Below are 23,458 nucleotides of genomic sequence, written 5' to 3'. Positions count from 1 at the left end.
CTTTCCTCCTGAATATTTCATCCTTTTCTGTGGCAGCGGACCTGGAATGATTATGAAACTGTGTGGTTAGGCAATGACTAAGAGAAGCCTAAATGCAAGAAACCACCGTGGATCCTGTTTCTGCTGAAGTCAGTGGGAATTTGACCAGAAGTTTGGACAGCAAAACGGCTTTGTTGGTGAAGACCTAACTTCCAGATGCACAGAAAACGCTAAAGGTGTTCTCGCTGTAAAGCAGAAGGAACCTAAAGGAGGAAAAAATAAATAAATAAAGGGTTTCCAGGCTCCAGAGTAGCCAGAAAAGGCTACTACGCACCTATCATCTTGGTAACCTGCCAGTATAATCCTAAATGCAAAGGACCTTCTGCAGAGCTAAAATGGAGCTCCAAGCATCTTCGGATTATTTTAAGGCTGCTGTTTCAGCAGGTGCTGGGGGAGGCTGCCCTAGCAGCGCTGCAGGAACAAAACTGCTTTCCCAAAAGCTCGTGTGACCGCGGGGCTGCAGGTTGACTTGGGGGATGGATCGGCCCCCGGGTGTAATTAGTGCTGATGGCTATTGCGGTGTGGTTGCAGAACGATCATTAGAAGTCGTTTGGAAACCTGCAGTGCTGGGAGAATGGAGTAGAAATAGCAGACAAGCCGTACCCCGCTGTCTCTAACAAGACATTTGCAAGAGATGCAAACCCAGCAGCACTGGAGGCGCCCCATTTCTTCCTTGGGAACTGCCCAGGCTGCAGCAGGACTCGGTTCTCCTACGGGATTCTTCTGGGCAAATCTTCGGTCCTCTAAACCGCAGGCACTGGAGCACAGCCCTGCGGTGACCTGGTGTTGCTAAAGAGCCTTTCCCCGGGAGCTGATGCCTGACGCAAACATCCCTGCCCTCTCCGTACAAAGGGAGCCGCAGCCGTAGGTTTTACTGGTGCAATTTACTGGGGCTGTTTGCTGTTAGCTGCTCGGGGGGTGCGGCCTGCATGCGTCCTGCTCGGTGCCTCGGGAAAGCAAAGAGAAGTTGCACAAGGCTTTCAGATACCAGGCCTGGCTTGCTAGGTGCCTTGGTGCAAGCGTTATCTAATTCAAAGCCCCAAACTCCGAATTTCTCAGCCTGGCAAGTGCTGATCTGTTCGGCGGGGCTGCGGCACGGACAGAAATGAGCTCACGCCGTACTCAGACCCCGGCCAGAGGAAAAGAAAGGAAGGAGGGAGAGTCAGCAGATGCATTTTACTTCTTTTTTTTAGAGCTTTTGCTGCTGTTGCTGTAGTTATCATGTACCTGCCTGCAGTGCCACACGAGCCACCTCTGCTGCCAGTGGCAGCTCCAGCCCAGCAAACGTGCCCAGCGCTGAGCTCCGCGTGGCTGCAGGATGCAGGTGATGGCTGTTCCTGTTCGAGGCTGATGTGGAAAAACCTGGGCAGATCTGTAACGCTCAGCCAGAAATGTGGAATGACTTCACTTCCCCCGCAGCACAACGCGCACCGAATTGTCCAAGGCTTCTGGAGGGTTTGCCTGTGCTCTGTATCCTCCTCTATTTATAGCTGTCATTAGTTCTCGTTTCAAGTTGGCTGATGATAAGACTGCTACGGCTCTGGAACAGTGGAATTTTTAATTTGTGGCCAAGAGGGAGAGGAAGGCTTCAGATTCAGCTGGCCACGAGCTCGGCATGGCACTCCCAGGCATGACAAGCAGCAGGTAGAGCCGTCCGTGTTTCAACAAAGCTGGCCGACAGAAAATAGGGCAAACTGTGAGGGATTGCTGAATAACCTTTTATTTTTTCCTTTTTTTTTTTTTAATTTCTGAGGATGGAAACGTGTTGAAAGTGCTCTCACTTCATTGAGTCAATGTCTAGATGTGAGCCCAGTGCTGGGAGGAGGAGATTGGACAAAGGACTAGAGAAAAGAGAGATGTTCTGAAATGCTGCCAGTGTTTGCTTTAGGGATAAGGAAGGGAAATTTGGAAGAAAACTCAAGTGGTAAGTGGGTGTGGGAGAGCTCAGGGAACGTTTGAGGAAGAATCTGATTTGTGGGCTCTAAGTGTTAGAAAAATTTTGCCTTTTTTCTGAGCTAATTGGTTACTATATTAACATTTTGGACAATTGGCAGCTGTAATCTTTATACAATACTGCTGTTTTGCTTAATATCAACGACATGGCATGTTACAGTCATAAAAGCCATGCGTTAGGTAAATCAAGGGAACCCCGTGTAGGTTTTCGTTTGTTTCTGCTGTATTCCCCATTAGAAATTACAGCACAGTTCAGGCAGAGCCTCCCGAAATCTTCTCCCATTCAGCAGCCTTCGTGTGAAAACATTCGACATGCCCTTGTATTAAAGGACATAACCCATTTTGTTTCTTTCCTCTAACCTAATTTCCTGCCTGCTGGTGTCTAACCGGCACAGCTGTGGTTTTAATCATTGCCGGTCCCCGAGCCGCTGGGCGCGTGTTTTGGTCCCATCCTCTCATAGCCCTTGCTCTTGAAAATGGTTCTTGAGAAACTTTGGTCCTCTTGGAGGATGCCAGAGTACAGACGGAGGTAGGAGCTGGTTGCTTTTATCTACAGCTCTCCAAACCCTGCTGAACGTGCTCACCAGGACGGAGGTTAAATTATTTATTAAATTCAATCGAATTGTTTAATGTGTGTTTAAACATTGTTGGCTTTTCTTGACAGTGGTTTTTCTCCCTGCTTATTACTTCAGGTAGGCAACCGGCTTGTCCCAGGAGCTTGCCAGGTTCTCCTGTGCTGTTAGCTGAACCAGAGCAGGGTTTAGGTTGGGTTTCCACCAAGGTGGTGGCAGAATATTCCTCAGGGATGTACCAGTGTGTGAGGCTGATTTAATGCATCTTTTGCAAATGATTTTGACAATTGAGCTTTAAACAAGATGCCTGGGCATATTGTCCACTTTCTTGTCCCTGCGTTTGTAATATTTTCTAGCACTCAAGTGGATGGAAATTTTTCCCATCATATGATTCTAAATTATTGTGAAAAAAACCTGCAAATAATCTTTTGGCCATAAAATTTAACTTCTTAAATATATAGACGAGTTAATACACGCAGACAACTTTCTGATTGGGCTTGTAGTTGTAGACGTGGTGCCTTTGTGCACCTCTCCTGCAACATGTGCCTCCGAGGTTGGGGATGCCAGAGTGTTCCTGATGGGTCTGGCAGCTCTGGGTCTTCAAATTCCCAAGCAGTGATGCATGAAGCGTGGTAGGTGGTATGTAATTTCACAATGGTAGATGAGGTATGCTATTTAGAATCGAAATTTTAGGTTGCAATTGCCCATATTAGGATTTTTATATTAGTTTTTTTTTCCTTTTTGGCTACAAACCCAGTATTTAATAAGTTCCATACTCAAGGACTTTTTTTTTTTTTTTTTTTTTTTTTTTTCCAGCCTTCAGAAATGATGTGAACATGAATCGCTGTTTGGGAAGTAATTAGGTCATTGACACAAGACTGGGAGTTTAACGAATTTCTCTTAATGGGATGCAGCAATTGAAGTGATACCTCTGGGAGGATTTTGTGAATGTTTTAAATATTTTTTTGGTGCTTCGTAGAGGTGAACTGTGAAGAACGAAAGAGCTTTTCTCTAAAAATTAAAAAATAGATTTGTCCAATGTTTGTGTTTAAAACAAACTCTTGTTTGTGTAGCAGAGTTGACTCAGCTTGGGCTGGTTACCATAGTTCAGCACTGTTTTTGCATTTCCATGTGAATTTCTAGTAATTCCCAGGCTTGGCTCAGGTTGGGGATCCTGTTGTGGAGCTTCCCTTAGCTGCCTGGGGAGCTGTGCTGCTCTTCGTTGAGTTTGGAAAAACATCAAACACGACTTAAGTCTTGATCTAATGTCCCTCAAATGTCACTCGCCGCTCAAAAATCGAATGGCACACAGTCCCGCGGTGGCTGTGGACACCAGCAGGAGGTAAAAGGCTTCACTTGTTTAAAATTAGCTGTTGGGTGGATTGCTGCAATGGCGAGTTAAAGCTGATTGAATGAAGTGCTAACTATTACAAGACATTTTGAAAAAATACTTAAAATGTGTGATAGTGATGCAATTCAGATAAAATAGCGTGGTTTTGTCTCGGAGCAAGTTCACTTGGTTGGTTTCCATTTAAAAGTTGGTCGGATTAGAGAAACGCAGGAAAGGGGGACAACGAAATTCAGATGAGGTTTAGATTGCTCAATATCCTGATTTGAGGCACTACAGATGCTGATGGAGCTTTTGGTAAACTCAAGCTTGTGCGAGCACGTTGTGTTGAAGCCATTCAGCAAATCTGGATGTGGCGCCCACTGCTCTTCGCTGCTGTTTCCTGAGATTTCATATTTAATGTATTGCGAACTGGAGGGCATTATTCAGTCAGAGCTAAAGGTTTTGGGATTGCGCAAACCGCTTGGGTAGACAGAATGACTTTTAGAAAAATCAGTTTTAAAGAAGTGTCGTTTGGTGGGTTTTTACTTGTGAATCCTAAGTAGTATCAGTGGCTAATGCCTGTGAAGAATTAGAATAATTTGGAGCTAACTTTGCTCTTTTTTTTCTTTCTTCCTTTCTCTCTTTGCAGGAGAAAATGGCCAAAATGGAGGTCAAGACGTCACTTTTAGATGACATGATAGGGGTGGGAGATATGGTTCTTTTGGAGCCACTTAATGAAGACTCCTTCATCAATAACCTGAAGAAGCGCTTTGATCACAGCGAAGTCTATGTGAGTATACAGCAACAGTAACTTCCTATGGGACCTGCGTTGCCATTCCTGAAATACGTGTGGATCTGCAAGGATGCACATAGACTGAACACAGACTATTGCACTAGGAATATTTTAATTTTTCTATTTAAAAAATAAGATTTTATATATATAGATATATATATAACACCTTTTAAATCTCTTTTAAAAGCTGTGGACCTTCCCGTACTACATTATTTGCATTTGATCTTTTCCATCTGGGATGTTTTTCCTTTTTGTTCTTCTCCATTGCACAACACAGCGGGCCTCCAATTTTCATAAGAAACTGTTCCAAACTGATGATAGCATTGATTTTCAGCCTACTTTTGTTAGAGAGCAAAGCAGCTACAAATAAGCAGCTTCCAGGGAAGGCATTTCCAGGATGTTGGAGCGGGCTGATGTACAAACGATGTATGTTTGGAATATGCTAGGGCTACCTTAAACGTTGCCTGTTGCCTTTGATATGCAAAAAAAAAATATAATAATTGTATTCATTAGAATGGTTTGATTTTAAACTAGTAACAATGAGCTTGGGTATATGTGGGAGCAATCAAAATCTTCAGGCATATTAATCTTTGAATGATGATCAATAGGAGAGAGGTTGTAAACTGGCAGCTGAAGCACAGGCTGGGAATGAAGAGGCAAATTGTGATTCCACTTAAGCCTTTCATTTCCTGCTTCATCTCTCTTTGTTCTGTTTTTGTTAAAATGTGCGTAGCGTTGTGTCTATTACACTGCTGCGGGTGTAGGAACTTAATGATTTGTAGAGGCTTTTCAGGACCTCTAGAGAAAGATAAGTCTTTCAAGAGTAAAGCTGCAATGTTTAAGTCAAAGCACAGCTACGATCTGCAAGCAATTGTCTGCAGTTTATTACAATCAAATAGACGTGTTCTGTATTTGATTATAACCCTTCCCCCTTTTAATTTTTAGTGTTGGCTATATTTTCCCTTCTTGCTAAGCATTCAGATCTTCATGGTTTCATTATGCTTTTTTCCTTTCCAGCCTCCAGTAGGGGAGGATCTGTTATTTTTGTTTGCTTCCTCTCTCCCTTTTTGTTTTTACTTCGTTGTAGGCTGTGCTTTTGCACCTCTGCAATTCATTCTCTGCTGCATCTTTCTTCCGGAGTAATTTTCCTTCTCAACCATACCTGTTCCCTTTTCTGTAGATACTAGCTTGGTAAAATACAGTTGTGTGGATGTGCTCGGGTATCACTTCCATTTACTTGCTCTTCATATTTGGACTGACAATTTAATTTAACTAGAAAATTGAAGTAAGACAAGGACTCTTGGGATCCATAAAAACCTTGTTAGAGAAGAAACCAGAAAGGTCTGTGTTTATGGAGAGAAAGATTCCTTTCAAAATGGGTTAAAGAAATCTCCACGATACCTCTGAGAGTTATATTTCCAACAAATTGTGTCTTAAATTTCTTCCTGTCCCCTGAAGATGTAGCCTGTTCCCTTTGCTAACCCTTAGGCTCTGATACAGGCAGGTGGGTCGTACCTGGAAGTTTCATCCCAAGTGTCGAGGATACAAACCTGTCCTGTGAGGGCACCCTAGGTGTGCAGGCTCTTAATTGCCATAGACTTCTTATGTAAAGAAGTGGATTGCTCAAGACTTCTTATGTACACTACTACGGATTTAATCTATTTAATGCATGTTTTTATGGAATTTAGCCCAGATAGCTTTTTCCTGGGAGAAATCAGTCTGAACAACAAATGGGTAATCTGCTTTATTTTTATCACCTATTACATACCAGCTGACAACGGCGTTCAAACACATGATTCTCTGAGGCACTGACACCGAAACCTGCACTTCCCTGAGTTCCTGGTTCTGCCCGGCCTGGCGCTGAGGTGCAGGGTAATTAGCTGCATTATGTGCTTTGGCAGGTGATACAAGGTGTCACTTTTCTCTAGCAGCACAGGATCCTTTGCCTTGCAGGTGGGAAAGACTAATACTTAAACATGCTCTGCTGAGAAGCTTGAACTGCTGCCAAAAACAAAGGATTTTTTTTTTTTTTTTTGGTAGCTGAATCATTCCCTTGTAGTTTGTTGCAGTATCTTTTGCCCTTTTGATCTCCAGTTTTGTTTGACCATGTGATTTTTTTTAAAGGTCTTACAAGTACTGTTTGTGAATCCACGCTGTAAAGTCAAAATGCTGCAGATCCTTGCAAGTATTAAAACATTTTGTCCAGCGGCAGTGGAAAGAATCGCTGTTTAAGTCCCTGCCACCTGCTGCTACCAAGTCAAGAAGTTACTGAGTTTGTGATGCTGCAAGGTTTTAATTACCAGATCACTCAGGGGATGCCTCCTTTTCATGTCAGTTGAATTGTGCTGCCCTGCAAACTTCATTACTGCTCTGAAAGTTTGCTGAAGTATGAGGTGGTTGGGAGGGTGCATTAATCCTCACGCACAAACTCTTCTCTCCCTGTCCCTTATCGCCGCCCACTTTCTTCTCCCCACACCTCACTCGTGGAAAGCACACTTTGCATTTCTGTTTTTGGACTTGGACGAACACAACGAAGCCTTTGTTATATCTGGAAGTAATGTTTGTTTTACCATGTAAAATCTGTGGTTTGCATGCTGTCCTGGAGAAAGTGAGTTGGGCCATTGAAGAGCTCCTGTTGGTGCTTAACAAAGGCTGCAGATTTCTGCAGCTCTAACAAGCTACAAAAGTTGATCCCTCAGGATCCCTTCAGAGGGCTTAGCCTCCCGTGGTTCAGCTTGGGCTTTAAGCTCAGCCTGTGTGTCAGTGCCCAGTTGTAGGCATTACCAAAAATCCTGTCTCCACTTAAAAATTTAAGTCAAACTAAAGCCATATGAACGGACTGAAATGTTTCTACAGCAGTTGACCACAGCTCATTCAGCATCAGGTTTTAGGCATTTTTCTGTAGGCTGACAGCTGTGTCTGTGCTGCATGTGTTAGTTTTAAAACGGGCTTGCAGTGATAACCTTCAAAGGGGCTTGTTGTGGGGAATGAGACCTGTAGCATGAATGGTTTGGAAAATGCTTTAAAGTTGGCCAGACATTGCACAATTGTGGTACCCAGCCTTTGCAGGTTGGTGTGTGTCAGTGAACGGTGTCAAATCTGCCTCGTAGCCAAAGATGACAACATAAATAGGCTCCAGTAAAAGAAAAAAATATATCAATTTTGTCTTTTCTAGTCTCTTTCACAGTAGTTATGTTTGATGCTGAATGTTCAGCGATGGGGATCCTAGTGCCATCTCCATTCATCCGTGTGAAATGCCAGGTCTTCTCCCCAGGAATTCCCCTTGCACGAGCATCCAGCATTCGTCTGGGTCCCTGGTGGTCCTCTCGCCATCCTGGGGGCATGACTGCCTGTAAGCCCTTCAGGAGAATTCGCTGAGTTTCCATTTCTGAGATGGGTCTGACACGTTTGTGGATATGCTCTGAGAGCCAACATTTCACATTTCTCACGTGCCATGGTGCAAACGGGAGGAAAAGGAAAAAAAAAAAAAGCGTATTCCTACCAGTCAGAGGACAGACTACAGCTTGATTGCCTCTTGTTCATTTTTATGTGTATTTGATAGAAAGTTTAATGGACTTGGGTGTTAGGTTGCATACCGGAGCGCGAAGCTGGAAGCTGTGCCTGTAAAAATAAGGGTGAAGGCTGGTGGGGCTGGAGCAGGGCCAGTCGCCCTCCTGAAGACCATCAGGTTGGGCAGCAATCTCACGCCGAGTGGCTTTGGGGGAACGCGTGCGTTAATTGGGAATGGGAATCTTGGAGTTTAGTCATGTCTGGAAATGCCTGGGGTATGTCTGACCAAGAAAAATCCCGTTAAAAAGCTGTAATGGTTTATGATGTTATTTCTGCAACTCTTAAACTTTTCATTGATAAAATCCCTGTCTTTAAAAGTTCAGTTCTGCAAGTATCGGTAACAAAAGCCTGCGTGAATTTCCTCAAGGCAGAGTGAAGCGTGGTCCATGGGCCGTGCCGTGAGCGAGCAGAAAAACCATCGTGTCGACTACCTGCAGGTTCGGGGGATCGGGGAGGTGGCAGGGGGAGGTGTGAGCAGTCTGGAGGGGACAGTGCTGCGTGGGCACGTGGGAGGCAGCCTTCAGAGGCCAGAGCTCGCTCCGTTCTGCTGCCCTGCACATTTTTCCCTGCAGTTATGTTGTTTCTTGAAGCCTTCCCAGAGCTGCAGAGGTCAACATTTTGTTCACGACAACAAGATGTTTGTTTGCTTTTTGCTCTCTTCACAAAGCGGAATTTTTCTCTGATGTCAGCGTTTAATTTGTATTTTCTGCACGCGGCGTTTGTGGGCTGCTTTGGGCAAGAGCAGTCTTCTGGTGCTGAACACGTGTTGCTTTATCACCGAGCTATTAAATATTTGGCATTCCAGCCTAAGAACCCGGTGCTAGCTGCTTGAGGTAGCATCCTTGTGGCTGCCTTCTGGTGGCTTGGCTTGTGGTGTGCTTGTGCCGCCGGCTGAGGTGCTTCCCGGGGACCTCCATTGTTTGGCTGTTTTTGGGGCAGCCTTTTTGTTTCTCATTTTTGGCTTTCCTCGACTGTGCTCTAACCTTCTCAGAGCTGAGGAGCGTCTGATAGCCAGAGCCCAGCAGCTTTCAGCCCAGCTGTCTTCGCTGCCGCACTTGCAGCTCCCCGCTGGTAGCCCAGGGGACCCGAGCTTCCTCAGATCTCTTTCTCTTCCTCCCTCGGGGGACGCCTCTGCCGGATTAAACAATTTTCCCAGCGGTGCCTCCCCAGTTTCCCTCGGGAGGGAAGATGCTGGCTTGCAGCAATAATATTGTTGCAGCTGCCACCGGCGAGGGCCTTGAAGCCTGCTTGGGGTGCAGAGAAGGGTTTGTGTGCCCCAGGCACGTCTTTAACAGTGATACCTCGCAGTCTGATAAGTATTCTGCCTCCCTATACATCTTGCTTTGCTTGTTATCGTGTCAGAAATCCAAAGGGCTGTACGCACTACCTGCATAAAGAAGTAAGGACACATCAGTAAGGATCACCGAAAATAGTGTGGGCATCGTGGGCTGCGCAGAGAGGTCTTCTTCCCTATCCACTCCTCCTCCTTGGCTCTTTGATGAGGCGCTTTGAAGAAAGAGAGAGGGTGGTGTGGGAAATGCCCCCGCGTGCCACGGAGCTGGCTGTGCCCCCAGCTCCCTCCACTGGGGTGGGGAAGGCTTCTGGGGCACTTGGTGGTGATCTCGGTGCATGTTACACAAAGCACAAAAGGCAGATTAATGAAAGGTTGGCAAATGGCAGCAAAAATGCCCAAGTACTGTAAAAATATGGTGCCTCCCCCCTTTTTATTCATACGGAAATAATGGGATGTTTTGGACCCGGTCCTCTCTGTAATGTTCTCTGCTATTGTTTCTGGTGCACACTGAGACGGGAGGTTTCTTGGCACAGGCTCTATCCAATCTCCAGTCGCTGTTTGCTTATGAAAACAAGTCTTTATCTTTCCCAAAGTTAGCGAACATCGACCTTCCAGGGTATTTAAACGCTTGCCTTAAAATTTCTCAAGCCTGCTTTGTGCTGACTGCGCCATCACCTCCTTCCCAGATGCCGCCTGTAATTGCCTCCGTGCCGGAGCTCTGTGCATTTGCATACAAACATCCGAGTGCAGTCGGAGGGCTGGGTGGCTGAGGTGATTAATCTGCCTCCTTATTAACAACATCAGAGCCTGTCGTGGTGATCGTGAGGTTAGCAGAGCACTCAGTGATCAGCAGAGAAAAGTCTGTGCCCTCCAGAAACTCAGGAGAGAAACCCGATAATCTCTGCACACGCATCCTCTTCAAGTGCTTGCTTCAGCTTGCCTGTGCTCCTCTGCCTGCCTCTGGAGGAGGCTCCGTTGTTGCTTCAGGGCTCTCAGTCTGATTGCAGTGCAATTAAGGGCTGGATCCCGGTGGGTGCAGGCTGCTGTCTGCACCGGGACTTGCAGCATCAAGCCCTGAGCGCAGCATCGCAGCAGTTTGCTGTCCTTTTTGACAGCCCGTGTCAGCCTTGTTTGCTGTGGGATATAGGTAGGCAATTCTGCCTTCGTGGTACCTGCCTGAGCTTTGTGTCTTGAGTCGTTCAATCAGCCACCGACGTGTTTGGCTTGTGCCAATATATTTGGGATATGTCCTGGTGGTGAAGTTTCTCTCCTCCAGCAGTACGATGATTTTACTTCAGCTGTTGACGCAGTTTCTTCTTTTGCTTGATTTTTTTTTTTTAATTCCCAAGTTCAGGAAGTCATCCGGTGCTCTTCTATGTACTTTTACTGATTTATTTTTATTTTTTGCCAATCATGGTTAATAAATGCATTAAATGCACATGGTATCTTAACAGGATTGTTTTTTTTCCTTCTCTATTCCAACATAACTTTGCCCAGTGTGTTCCTGGGGCTAAAATGCAGTGTCCCGAAGGAGGGTGGTCTCCAGCCTTGCTTTAGTCATCGTGGGGGATATAAGTTGTGTTTGTTCAGACATCCAGTATTCGGTTTCTTCACTTATACAAACGTCATTAGAAATGACTCCAAACAAGAGTGAGAAGTATTCAGGAGTCTCAAGGAGAAGGAGATTTTAAGAGGTTTCCCTCTCGATGGAGAGGGAGTAAAACTAAGTATGACAGTCTGGTTTGTGCCTTCAGTTTACCACAGGCTAGACTTTGGAAAAGTGCATTTTTAGCATTGGCTTCTCTTCCAGTGAGGGGGGTGGCAACTGGCTGCCTCATCTGTGACATCTCCCCCATCAGTGCAGCCATTTCAGAGCGGAGCGGGAGCTTCGGAGGGATGCTGTGCATGCCAGGAAATGCCAGTTCGGGGACGCAAAGCACAGGAGTTTCTTTTGCTTTCTCTAGGAAAACCTCATAGAAGCTCCTGATCGAGGAGGTAAAATGTTATTAGCTCTGGTCTTTCCACGTGATCCTTGCTCTGTGCTTGCAGAGGGTGCCCGGGGGCTCTTCTCGTGGCCGTGCTCCCACGGGCAAAGGGTGCAGCAGCGTGCCTCAGGTCACAGGTGGAGTTTATGGTCTGTGTGCCTTCATCAAGCAGTGCCGGAAAACCCCCGGGTGGAAATTGTAGGATGAAATTGGAACTTGTTTGTTTGTGTGTTGTTCGGGTACCCAGCCCATCCCTCTCCACCAACGCTGGACACCTACGTTGTGATGCGCAGTAAAAGCCCCAGAAACAAGCCTCTCAGGTGTTTTTGCTCTTAGCCTTCCTCCTTTCCAAACTGAGTTTCTCTCAACTTTGCGGGTGTTCCAGACCTGAAAAACGCAAGGGTCCAAAAGCAGAGTGCATTTATCTACTTTTTTTTCTTTTTTGTGGCCAACCGCAACGAAAAACAAATTTGAGCACACGCCGCGATTGTTCAAATAGCAGATGATATTTTGAGGTGGTACTGATCTAGCTGCTAACACTTATTAAAATGAGAAGCTTCATTACAGAGCAGTGTTAAATTTGACAGGTTCTGTCTGCGTTTGGGATGGTTCAGAAAGCTGAGAACATGTAAGTACAGGCTGGCTCCTTGGCCCCAGCTGTTCTGAGCGTGCAGCAGCACATGTGCTTAGGAGTTGGCAAAACCCAGAACCACAACCGCTCAGGCAAAATGTAAATTAAAATGAGTATATTAGAAATACATTCTTGCTGATGTCACATACATGCATATAAAAAGTCAGTGCTGCCCAAGCGTTAGTTCTGGGTTCCTTCCAAAAAATCTAGTCACACTTCTCTTTGATCTTTAATGTCTTTAATTTCAGTGAATTGTTTTATAGTGATCTGAAACTGTTCAAAATCAGAGCCACCTAGTACTTCTGAGCCTCAGCAGTACTAGAGGAATGGGCAGTGTGCGTATCTGGGCTATTAAAGTCGCTCTGCAGAAATTGAATTGCCCGTATCCCCACTAACAATCTGATTTCGCTAGAGTTTGTTTTCTGTTTCTGTGCTGCAGCATTTAAAATAAAATCTTCTGTACCCTTGGGCTATTGCAAGGGTAACTGTGTCGGGGAAAATGGCTTTATTAATGTGCTGTATGCCAGGGTGTGAAGTGTTCTCCCGTGAGTTGTGCCAGTGGTTTTCTGCTCTTCTCAAGCTGCCTTGCGCTGCCTTGCTGGTGGGAGCCTCCTGCAGGCTTGGTCCCTCGAGCCTCTTCTCAGCCCAGTCTTACAGCTGCTGGGCCAGAAAGGCACAGACAGGCCTGAAGTAGTGGTAGCACCTTGCCCCAGGCAACACTTTAGGTTTGCTTTCACTCCTGGAGGGAAAAATTAGGCATCAAAGGGTCTCGGGAATTGCATCTCCAACAGGACAGAGACTCAACGTGACAAACGTTGCCTCCGTTTCCCATCGGATTGTGATTTCAAGTTTTCAGGCTTCACTTGCTCAAGGCCTTAAGCCCTTAATTTCACAGGCACGAGCTGGCTGTGTGGCTTTGCTGAAGAATGCAGGATGTGCTGCCCGTTGACCTGACGGAAATCTGAACGCTCTTTTCCGCAGCGTTGGTGCCCGGCGGTGTCACCGTGCTGCGCGGCTGATGCACTGATTAAGCACAGGCCAGAGTCCTTTTGTTCCAGGCTCTGGGTGAACACGCCAAGGAGGCAGAATTTGCCTTTGTGACTTGCTGCCATAAAGGAGCTACCTAGAGGAAGGAGCGTAATCAAGAGTCTCTCATTAGCAAAACCTGAGGAGACAGCAGATCTTGTCTAAACTCGCAGAACAAAACCATGGCAAAGCCGAGAGAGAAATCAGATTTCCTGACTGCGCTCGGTGCTTTCATCATGAGGCCGTTCCTCTGGGGTTTTGCTTTTTCCTTAAACAGGGAAAATAAAGGCTTTTTGCAGTCCCCGGGGGGCCACTCCACGGTCTCCTGCTACTCCTCGGCGCTCTCCTTCCAGCGCTGGAATGTTTCGGAGCTTGTTGCTCGCTCAAGGGCCTGAGCCATTTATTTTGTTTGTTTATCGTAGAGGTCTGGTGGGAAGGCAGATGTTACGTGGGAAAGCTCTGCTCGGGATCTGTTTATTCCAGCTCTGTGGAATCTCACAGACCACCACGAGCAAGGAGCTGTGAGGTATCAGCTGTGAGATAGCGGCACTTGGAGAAGAGGCAGTGTGGTAGCTCTCCAAGCAGCTTCGCAGCCAGAGCAGTGATCTCTTGGCGTGGGTTGGGTTGGTGTTTAAAATGGACATGTGTACGGCTTTGTTTCTGTGGAGTCATTTGACCTTTTGAAATATTGGTATTTTAGGAAGTGCTCCCTATTTGTACGTGTCTGACAACAGGCAGCTGACTGCAACTCCCAAAATACGTTGTCTAGGCAGTACTTAGCTACGAAGAGATGTTTCTAAATACATCTCATTTGAATGCCTGCATTCAAAATTAAAAATCAAGCTTTTTGCTCTCACCCGTCTTTCTTTGCCTTGGCATTTCTGGGTGCTTCAAGGAACTCAGCAGTTAAACTTTGTGTGTACGGCAGCAGGAGAGCTGGAAAGGGCAGGTCTTCGAGTCGCAGAGGATTCCTGTTTCTAAATACAGACGTCAAGATCTGGCCTGTAGCTGTCTTTGGCTGGTACTTTCCGACATGGATTTCAAAATGGGCTGAATTCACAAATTCTTAAGATTCATGAGGAAATGAGTTAGCATAGTAATGGTTTATAGGAAGGAGCCCTAATGAGGGTGTCCATGCACTTGTGAAGACTAGAAAGCTGCTTGTCCTTGCCAAGAGTCTAGGCCTGCAAAGTGGCAGAGCTGCAGAGAGAGCAGAGCAAAGACTGGCTACAGAAAGTGAATTTTTGGATTTCCTTATAGTTCAGTGCAAGAGAGAGGCACAAAAAGAAAACACTTCCCACGTTGAGGGGAGGATGACCACCGAACTAGAGCAATTTATCATTTGAAGAAAATGTACATAAAGTACACAGGACTGCGTCTTTGAAAGCAGCAAAGATCTACAAATTGTGCAAGACACAAATCTGTTTTCCAGCTGCCTCGGTAGCCCTTGGGGCGCCCCCCTCACGGGCAGGTTTCCTTCCCCCTCGCCGCATTTTCCACGGGCTCTCGATGGAGCCAGCTTGCTTCCAGGGCTCTTGGGCTGCTCCAGCTCGGCTGCGTGGGGGAAGACGTTTAGCAAAGAGCTGCGAGGCTCTCGGGCAGCCTCGTGCTGCTTGCTTTGTCGCTGCAGTCTGGCTTGCTCGACCCTGCTGGAAATCGGGCAGAAAACGCCAGGTGAGTTCATGCACTTAGTATTGTCTGTGACTTGCTGCTCTGCCGAACCCCTGGGCAATAACTCAGGCTCCTTGCACCTCTGTTCCCAGTTAGAAAATGCTTATTATGGCACTTCCCTCTGCGCAAAACTGTGGAGATAAGTCCAAGTAGTGATTGTGAGGTGCTAAGGTGTCACTGGGTTTTCTTCAGCATTTACTAGCAGTTGTAACCCAAATAACGGGAAGCTGTGGCTTTTGTGTGCAGCCCTTACACCTCAGGGCAGCCCCCACTTACTGAAAAAACATGTTTTCCCAGGTGTTTTTATTCATTTCCTGGCTGTGGAAAGAGATATCAGGTACTTGGGGTTGACTTTGTGTTTGATAAGTTTCTGCAGGCAGGGCGTGGAGGGATTGTGGCATTTCTTGCCACGCGGGTTCATTCAGCTTCATTCAGCATGGTGCTGAGGAGAACCAGTGCACTGCCCACACTGTTTGCCATGGGTAACAGCAAGTTTGTGTAGCATCTGCTCCTGTGAAACATCTTTTTTCTTTCCACACTTGAACTCCAGCATTGCTTCCGCGGCTCTGTGTGAGGGCACGAGGGCTGCAGCGAAGCTTGTGCCGTGTTTGCATGTTCCTTCGTGAACGTCTCTGTCCTTTTCCTTTTCTCTCCCTGGCTGAATTAGTCAGAGAAGTATTTGTATGATTGGAGTTTGTTTTAAAAATATTCTTAGGAGGCATTCCATTCTGTAGAATTAGCTACCGGGTATCCGACATCCTTTGGTGAGGAGATCTGCAAAGCATTTCAGAATGTGTGTACGTATTTATTCATTGTTACAGCTGGGCTTTTCTGTTGTTCTTTTTGCAAAGTAGTAAATAGGAGAATGATATATAAAAGAAAAATCCACAATGATTTTTTGTGCATTTTTTTTCTTTCAACAGACGTACATCGGCAGTGTGGTGATATCAATAAACCCCTACAGACCTCTACCCATTTATACTCCAGAGAAAGTTGAAGAATACAGAAACCGAAACTTTTATGAGCTCAGCCCCCACATGTAAGTACGGCAAAGAAGCTTTAGTTTTCATGCTGTCCTGAAGCAGATGCTGCCAGCTGTCTTTCTCATCAAAACGTCTATGTTGATTAAAGTAAACATAATACCCCCACACACACAAACCAAAAAAAGAGAGAAAAAAGTTCATCCTTATTTTAAATAGAAGTTGAGTTACATTTTGTGATTCATGTATTTAGATGCTGGTACATGCATTTCAGAACATTTTCCTGTAACTGCATTGTAAGTAGTGTGTTTTCAAGGAAATCCACTTCTTGTGAAGTCCAGATTGCCTTGTGAAAGCCTCCAAGTGTTAAATATGTTTGAGTAATGTAGTATTCCTGTGGGTATTTGAAACTGTTAATTTCTCTTTGCACAGTTCAAAAAATGAAAAAACCCTCATGGTGAGTGTGGAACGGGCTGGTCGTACCTGAATGGTGTCTGTGGGAGAACAAAAACTGTCTCCTCTGGTCTGTTCTGGGTGGAAATGAGCCAACTCAAGAGGGCAGCCAAAGTGCCATAAATATGTGATATAAATCGTAAGGCCGGCCTCACAGCCCTTCCCTGCACTGGGAGGTGGCTGTCGGGCCCAGCCATGACCCATCTTGTTTGGGCACAGCCAGAGGGCCTGGAGAAGCCCTGGTGAAACCCTGTCCGTAACAGGACGAGACGTGGATGGAGCTGTGGTGGTGTGGCTGGACGTGAGGCATCTTGTCTTCAAGGCCTGTGAGGCTGTCAGCACGCTCAGCAGTTACACGTTCAGGGGGCTGCCTGGAGTGGTCAGAGGTCCCATAAATGACCACACGTGGCCGTAAGCTTCAGCATCTTCCTCTGGTGTTAGCTTTTAGATTAGAAGGAAATTGTGTGTGGAAGGACATCTGGAAGTTATTTTATTCTGATTAATTCTTTGCCTTCATACTTCACCTGTAACTCTTCCAAATACATTGGCTGAAATGCAGGCAGCCAATTAAGCAGATCAAATGAGCTTCTGGTCCTTTCCTCGGCCCTTTTGGATCCAAACTTTCGCGATGTTCAGATTTTCTTCACAGCTTTGTTTAGCAAGCACAATTGCTTGCTGAATTAACACAGTTGCTTGCTAAAAGAACTTTCTGCTTGACTAACTTTGCTCAGTTGCATAAAATATGCTGGCGTATGATGGAGGATTTTAAAAATAAAACCTGGGAGTAACAGTTTGTCTGCCATTCTGAAAGTCAGCACGAAGTACTTGGTTACATGTTGGGCAAAGTAATATATTGATCTCTGCTTCTCCATCTCTCCTGTGAGAGAGTTTTCCAGATGAAAAATGGTCAATAATGATTCCGGTACATATTTTTTTTGTTGCTTAATCCAATCAAATATACATCCTACTTTGACTAGAGAAACGTTTGCCTTTCAATATTAAAATGCAAATTAGTTTCAGGGTGGTAAGGGCAGGTGTCAGAAGCTTACAGCGAGAGGCTCAGGGAAAAGAAAGGAGAACCTGAACTGAGTAGGAAATTGTTTCATTGGTGTCATTCATTGCTAACGACAGGAATTGTGTGGTCAGACTGCCATCTCAGAACAAGACCGCCTGGAATCCAAGCACTGGGAATCCACTCAGTGGGCTGGGGAGAGAAAATATTGAATGTTAACTTATGTCAGGAAATCTTGATTGTGTATTAGTAAGGCAATTTCCCTCGCAAGTTCAGTTACAGTGCCAAGTTGTGGAAAGTTATGAGCCTGATTTGTCTGGGGCAGATGTGATCTCTCCACAGGTTTCTTTATTTGGTATTGCTTCTGTATGAGGATTTTGTCTTCTAACACCCATTAGACAAAATATACTTAAAAATACCAGATTATGGAATAGCTCCTTTCAGTTTATTCTGCAGAGGCACTTCTGCCTGAAGTCAAGGTGTTGTCACCTCGTGGCTCACGTTCTCCAAGGTCGGTCACTTCAGAGAGATCCCCCTGGGCTGGGTGGCCAGGCTTCACACATCGGCGTCTCTGGAGCAGACTGCTGAGGGACATTTCCGGACCTAGGGCTCTGCGGGGGAGTTTCTGGGAAATGAGGATCTTAAAGCACATTTTGGTTGTTTTCCAGTAGTTTCGTATGGCCTCGCGTCTGGGCTTGGGGTACATCAAGCGTCTGGGTGTGAGGGAGTGTGACAGGGAGGGTGTGCGGGGGAAGTCCAGCTGTCCCGGGGAAATCGGCTGGGCGAGAACATGAAAAGGGAAGGAGAAGGAGAGAAGTGCACCATGACATGAAGGAAATCCATACCTCAAGACGTTTTTTCCATACATGGTCACTGAAGGAAACACAAAACCACGTGAGTGGAAATCTGTTCTTGTGTTTTCTTAACCCAACTCCGAAAGACGAGGGGAGTCATCGCCTTCTCGTCTACTCTGTGTTTCCTCAGCAGCATCTACAAGAGTGCCTAGTGCTTTGGTGACACTAATTAATACTTAATTGCATGTTTCAAGCTTTATTTATTTATTTATTTTTTTAAATGCCAGGATCCCTGGCAGAAGGAGTTCCCGGTCAGATGATTTTGGATAACGTTATACCGATTAAAATTGGATCAAAGAGTGTTTATTTATATCGTCCATTCTTCTCTAAATTCACTGTTGTTGTGGTGCTGTGTAAAAAGTGTTACTCTTCTAGGCCTCTGGAATGCTTGTTTTCCTGCTCTGTGGCTATTTGCATAGCTGCAGCAGGAAGTTTACCCAGCTTTTTATTTATTTATTTATTCCCCCAGTGTTTCGTTAATCTTGCTGTTTTTGTCTTTATCTGCGAGGCAGGATCAGCCTTGTCTCTGCCTCGGCAGGGCAGAGGGTGACATTTCAGCGCTCAGACAATTTGCTGCTTGATTTGTGCAGTCCTCGCGCTCGCGTCCTGCTCTTTCAGTTGATGCAGTTCCCCTTTCAGCTGATGTAATTGCTGTTCTGCTCACCTTGTGGGTAGCCTAGACGTGAGAGACAACCAAGCTGCCTACCTGGCTGATTTACATCGACTTCCACCGGTGACAAAGGATCTTCAAAGCGAAGGCACTGTGAGATAAACAGTTCATTGTACCATTTATTTGTAGCCGCGGTGCTGTATCGCTTTCGTACCAGTAACAGGTTTGCTCTATGGGATTGCAGAGCAGGTGCTTTATTGCATCTCCTATCTTAACAGCAGCTGCCAGCAGCTCTCCACCTCTGGCAGGTAACACGCCGTGTGGCTCTCTGCCCCACTTCCCAGACTGAAATGCCTTAACTTCTCACTGCAGAACTGCAAATTATTTGAAGTCGAGGAACAAAATAGAAAGCGGTCACTGTGCTGCTAGCGACAAGTTGCAAGCCGGTAAGAATTTGTAGTCAACACACTTTTTTATTTTTTAGAGAGGCACCGATATATTTAAGATGCATAACTGGGACGTCAGTAAGATCAGGCAGTGTGTTAGAAATGTGGCTGATCTGCCAGTCTATTGAATTCCACTTGGGAAATTTTGCTGAACACTTTATTTACTTGTTATTCGTATCTTGGAGTCAAATATTTTCTGAATAGACAATGGTTTTGTGCTAAAAGCTTTCAGATATGTAGAGATTTGCAGGCAAGTCCTGAAAAATGGCCTGCCTTTACATAGAATGCAACTACAGAGATATCAACCTGATGCCTCTTACAACGAGGAACTTAATTACGTGTCCCTCGTTTCAGTGGTCAATATATTAATAATTCACAGGACAAATCATTCTCGTACTGATACCTGCAGTTACATTGTCAATAGGCAAAACTGGCTGTAAATTATTCAAGTCAGGACTGTTTTGAGTCAGTGTAAGCGGTGAATATAGAAGTTATAGTCCTGCTTCTGGCTTTTTTTTGTTGGTTTTCCAGGATGGCATGTCTTCAGAAACACTAAGGTTATGGAAACTTTTTTTTTTTCCTTTCGTTGATTTAAAGCAAATATTTTTGTCTGAAGGGGTGGTGCAGTCTGAGCTGTGAGGGATAGTGGTTGCCTATATGTAAAACTCAGCTGTTCCCCATAGCCATCAGTTTTAAGATACACAGTAAGACATTTTCTTTGCTGTAGAAGGGGCTGGTGGGGTGAGAGCTTGTGCTATAGCTTAGCGTCCTTCAATGACTCTGCATGTTTATTCCAACGCTTCCTTTTCATCTTGTCCTTTCCTCATCTTCACATTCCTTTTTTTTCCCTTTCTTCTTTATTTGGAGAACTCTGCTCACACCCCAAAGGTTTTTCTCAGCTCACGGTACCCCCTTTTTACAAGGCTTTGGTTCCTATTCCTAGTAATTCTTGGCTTCTCCAGAAATTCCCCCTTTGGACTCATTCATGTGGCTCAGCAGAGTGCCTATTTCTGAAGAGATTTGTAGTCAGGGAAGACAATCACTTGGATCACTTCAAAGGTTAGTTGGCAAAATTAACCGCTGGGCAGGGCGGGCGGGCCTGCAGCTGACAGAAATCATAAATAGCAATTAAGGAAGGCTGCCTGTATGTAATATTTAAACCCGTGCTAGGAATGAGTTGAAAGAAGAAAGCGGAAGGAAAAAAAAAAAAAGAAAATAATTTGGAAGGAGGCAGGCTTAAGGCTCTTGACCTCTACAGAGTGGCAGCACTGGATATGGTGGATCCATGAAGATAAATCCCTCAAGCATACAGATGACAAGAGGGTGAAACAGCACTCTTGCTTCAAGAGTCAGCAGGACTTCATGCCAGAGAGGACGGAGCCTGTTGTGTTGCAGGCTGCTGGCCCACCTCCCGTGGGTGCACGATGTCCTGAATTTTTTGACAGGAGCCCCCAGAAGCCCCGAGAAAGCAGAGGTTTGAGGAAAGCAGCTGTGATGTGGCCATCTCGAAGCAGCCGTCCGATTTTCTGTGGAGTGTTTGGGAAGAATTTGTGAGATTGGAAGCTGAGGACATGAAAGAAGATTCTTCTTGCAGGCAGCAATATTTTAGGCATTTTCCTGAAATCTGGGCTGTTTTGGCTGGTTTGGGTAGCACGTCATGCAGCCGTCTGACCCCAGTGCTTGCCAGGTGAACGTAGCCTTATCAGCCTGAACAGTAGCTGCTTGTGTGCTGCTGTTACTAGATGGCATGAAATTTTGTAATAATACCTAATAACACAGGAACTGGTTTATAGCAGGTCGCGGGCTTGTAAGGAGGCTCAGAAAACGTGCCCAGCACCCAGGGAGTATAAACAGCCTGGAAAGCAGCGCGCAGGTGGATGTTGGGCTTTATTTTAATGTTTAAAACGGTCTGGCGTGACATTTAGACTGGATTACAAAGTTCACTGGAACGAGCCTTTGCGTCTGTCCTCTAAGGAGCTTTGTCTAACCTAGGAAATGAAAAGGCCCTTTGCATTTTTGTTTGTGGCACCGGTGCTGTCCCTCCTCTGTAAGGGCCTGGGAGCTCGGCGCGGGGGATTGTCACCAGGAAAACTCACGGTGCTGTTTGTAGGTGCAGAGCGTGGGGCTGCCAGAGCGTTTACGGCACAAGAAAGCCATTCAGAAGCACCAAATCTGTGGGTTTTATGGGTGGTTTCCTTTCCATCTGGCAGCGTTGTCATGAGCATCTCACGAGGCCCCTCGCCCTGGGCAGAGCCCACCTCACGCCGGTAGCGTGCGCTTGTCCCTCGGCTGCCACGCGTGGTCCTCACCGGCTACAAGGAGCTGGGCGCTGCTGGAGAAGCCTCCAAAAAAAGCCAGAACTGGTACCTTGAAAGCAGAACGGGTTTGTAAGGGAAACGCTGAACCGGAGATCAGTTCCAGATGCTTCTGTAACTCCAGAATCGTCATCGTGGTGCATGGAGGAAAATAATCTTGGGGGATCCTTCATGAATTAACCGCTGGCGTAGAGCCGAAGCAAAATCACTTTGTTTTCAGTGCAGTTTTCAAATATTTACCCATACCTCTGTACACAGCATACTTTCACATTTCACTTCAGTCGTGTTGGGGATTAAGAGTCAAATGTTTTTAGTTATCTGTGACAATCTCTCTCTCTTCTTTCTTTATTTTTTTTCTTTTTTTTTTTTTTTGTGTGATGTGAGTGCATTTGGGATAGTCTGTGTTTATCTGTAAGCATAAAAACGTTTCATTTTGGCTAGATTGTTAAAGCCAAGATTATTAAAAAAAAAAAAAAAAAAAAAAGAAAGAAAAAGAAAAAATGTCCTATGTGTTGGCTATTTGGAGATGTGTGTTAATGCTCCAGGAGCCTAAACTCATGGTAACTTTTTTGCCAGATCCCATTTCTCTTATTTTCCTGGAACTGAAACTTGTGTCTAGAGCTCATATTATGCCGTTGATATTTTTAGGACAGAGAATGCTGAGGTTTTCTTTTAATTAATTCACACTGTCACATAAAGTCGAATCCCACTAATGCTCACCAAAGGCTTGGGAATCCTCTCAGCACGACCGGCTGAATGTTGTGAATGAAGCGGGCCCTTCGTTAAACAGGGAAGAGGAATAGTGAGAAACTCAGTCATTTTTCAGTTTTGTAATGCACTTCTCCAAATTTGTCAATACACGGCTGCTCTTTGTGTCTTTTGGATGCTGCAAACCGTTCCCTTTGCAGCTTTTTCACTTGTACATCTAGGCTAGAAATCAGACCAGCCCTTTGGGTGCTGCTGAACACATTGAAATTCTTCTGGTTAGAAAATTGACTGATGTGATGGTCGAACTTGGAAATAAAAACAATTTTAAACACCTCGTGCAGCTTTCAGTGTAACTATATTTAAAGAAAGGATCTGGATTATATTTGAGAAAGGATTTTCATTAAAATGTTGGGACTTTTTGCACACTGGAAAGAATGAGAAGTACTTAAAGGAGACAGTGTTGTGTTTCGGTTTTGAGATCCAGACTTAAAAGTGAGGGCAGATAGAGGCCCTGTTGGAAACGAGAGAAATCCCATTTGATGCACGGTGTGTACATGGATCAAAATTTTCCTTGTGCCTTCCCTACAGTGGCAGCGTGGTACTCTGAAGAAAAGGGATTTCAGATTGCAATTAAGAACAGCTGTCGTTCTTTCTGGGGAAATGTCTCATTGTGCTTAATGGTGCCTTTTTTTTTTTTTTTTTTAAGCAACTTAAAACACACCAGCAACTGCCCATCTGCTGCGCTAGGAGCCTTTGTCATGATGTTAGGGACAGCATAAACAAAGCTAATGTTTAAAGCCTTGAAACTTCAGCTAAAATCCAGCTCTCTTACCACCTTCAGAGGCACTTTTTCCATTCAGTCTCCTTCTGTCTGTGACTATATGCAAAAGGCTCTGATTTCTACAACTCCGAGTACATCGTGGTTAATGTAGTTTGGTTTATTAAAGATAAACTATTTCATGTTAGGAATTAGGAAATACGCAGTCTTAATATTTACTGTCTAGCACACTGAATAATCTTTTCCTTATGTTTTGGATAGATAAGAGAGCTGGGGCTGGGGTTTACAAATAAAGCTCGGAACTACAAAGACAGTTTAATTGTGGTCATTTCTGTAAATTAGTTCGAATCTGCATTTTTCTTGTGTACACAGTTTCCTTCTGTGTGCTACAGAAATGATTTTTACATGCTAGGCCTTGTGGAGTTGAAGCTAGAGCTG

At 45.2% G+C, this 23,458-nt stretch overlaps 1 protein-coding gene across 7 annotated transcripts in view; it reads left to right on the top strand.

Moving 5' to 3' along the window:
- Positions 1 to 23,458, top strand: part of MYO1B (myosin IB) — a 90,697-nt gene that overhangs the window by 5,530 nt on the left and 61,709 nt on the right. For 6 of the 7 annotated variants that reach the window (XM_032190522.1, XM_032190520.1, XM_032190525.1 and 3 more), the window contains exons 2-3: positions 4,544 to 4,684; positions 15,788 to 15,903. In XM_032190522.1, coding sequence (XP_032046413.1) covers positions 4,550 to 4,684; positions 15,788 to 15,903 — 251 coding nt within the window. In that variant the 5' untranslated portion in view covers positions 4,544 to 4,549. Of the gene's footprint in view, positions 1 to 1,660; positions 1,684 to 4,543; positions 4,685 to 15,787; positions 15,904 to 23,458 lie in introns of those variants that run through there. The other variant, XM_032190523.1, reaches the window with a different exon arrangement.

Source organism: Aythya fuligula, chromosome 6 (genome assembly GCF_009819795.1).
Source record: "Aythya fuligula isolate bAytFul2 chromosome 6, bAytFul2.pri, whole genome shotgun sequence".
In the NCBI taxonomy this organism is placed as follows: Eukaryota; Metazoa; Chordata; class Aves; order Anseriformes; family Anatidae; genus Aythya; species Aythya fuligula.
Note: the sequence above shows the minus strand (reverse complement) of the source record. Positions and strands in the feature narration are given on the sequence as shown.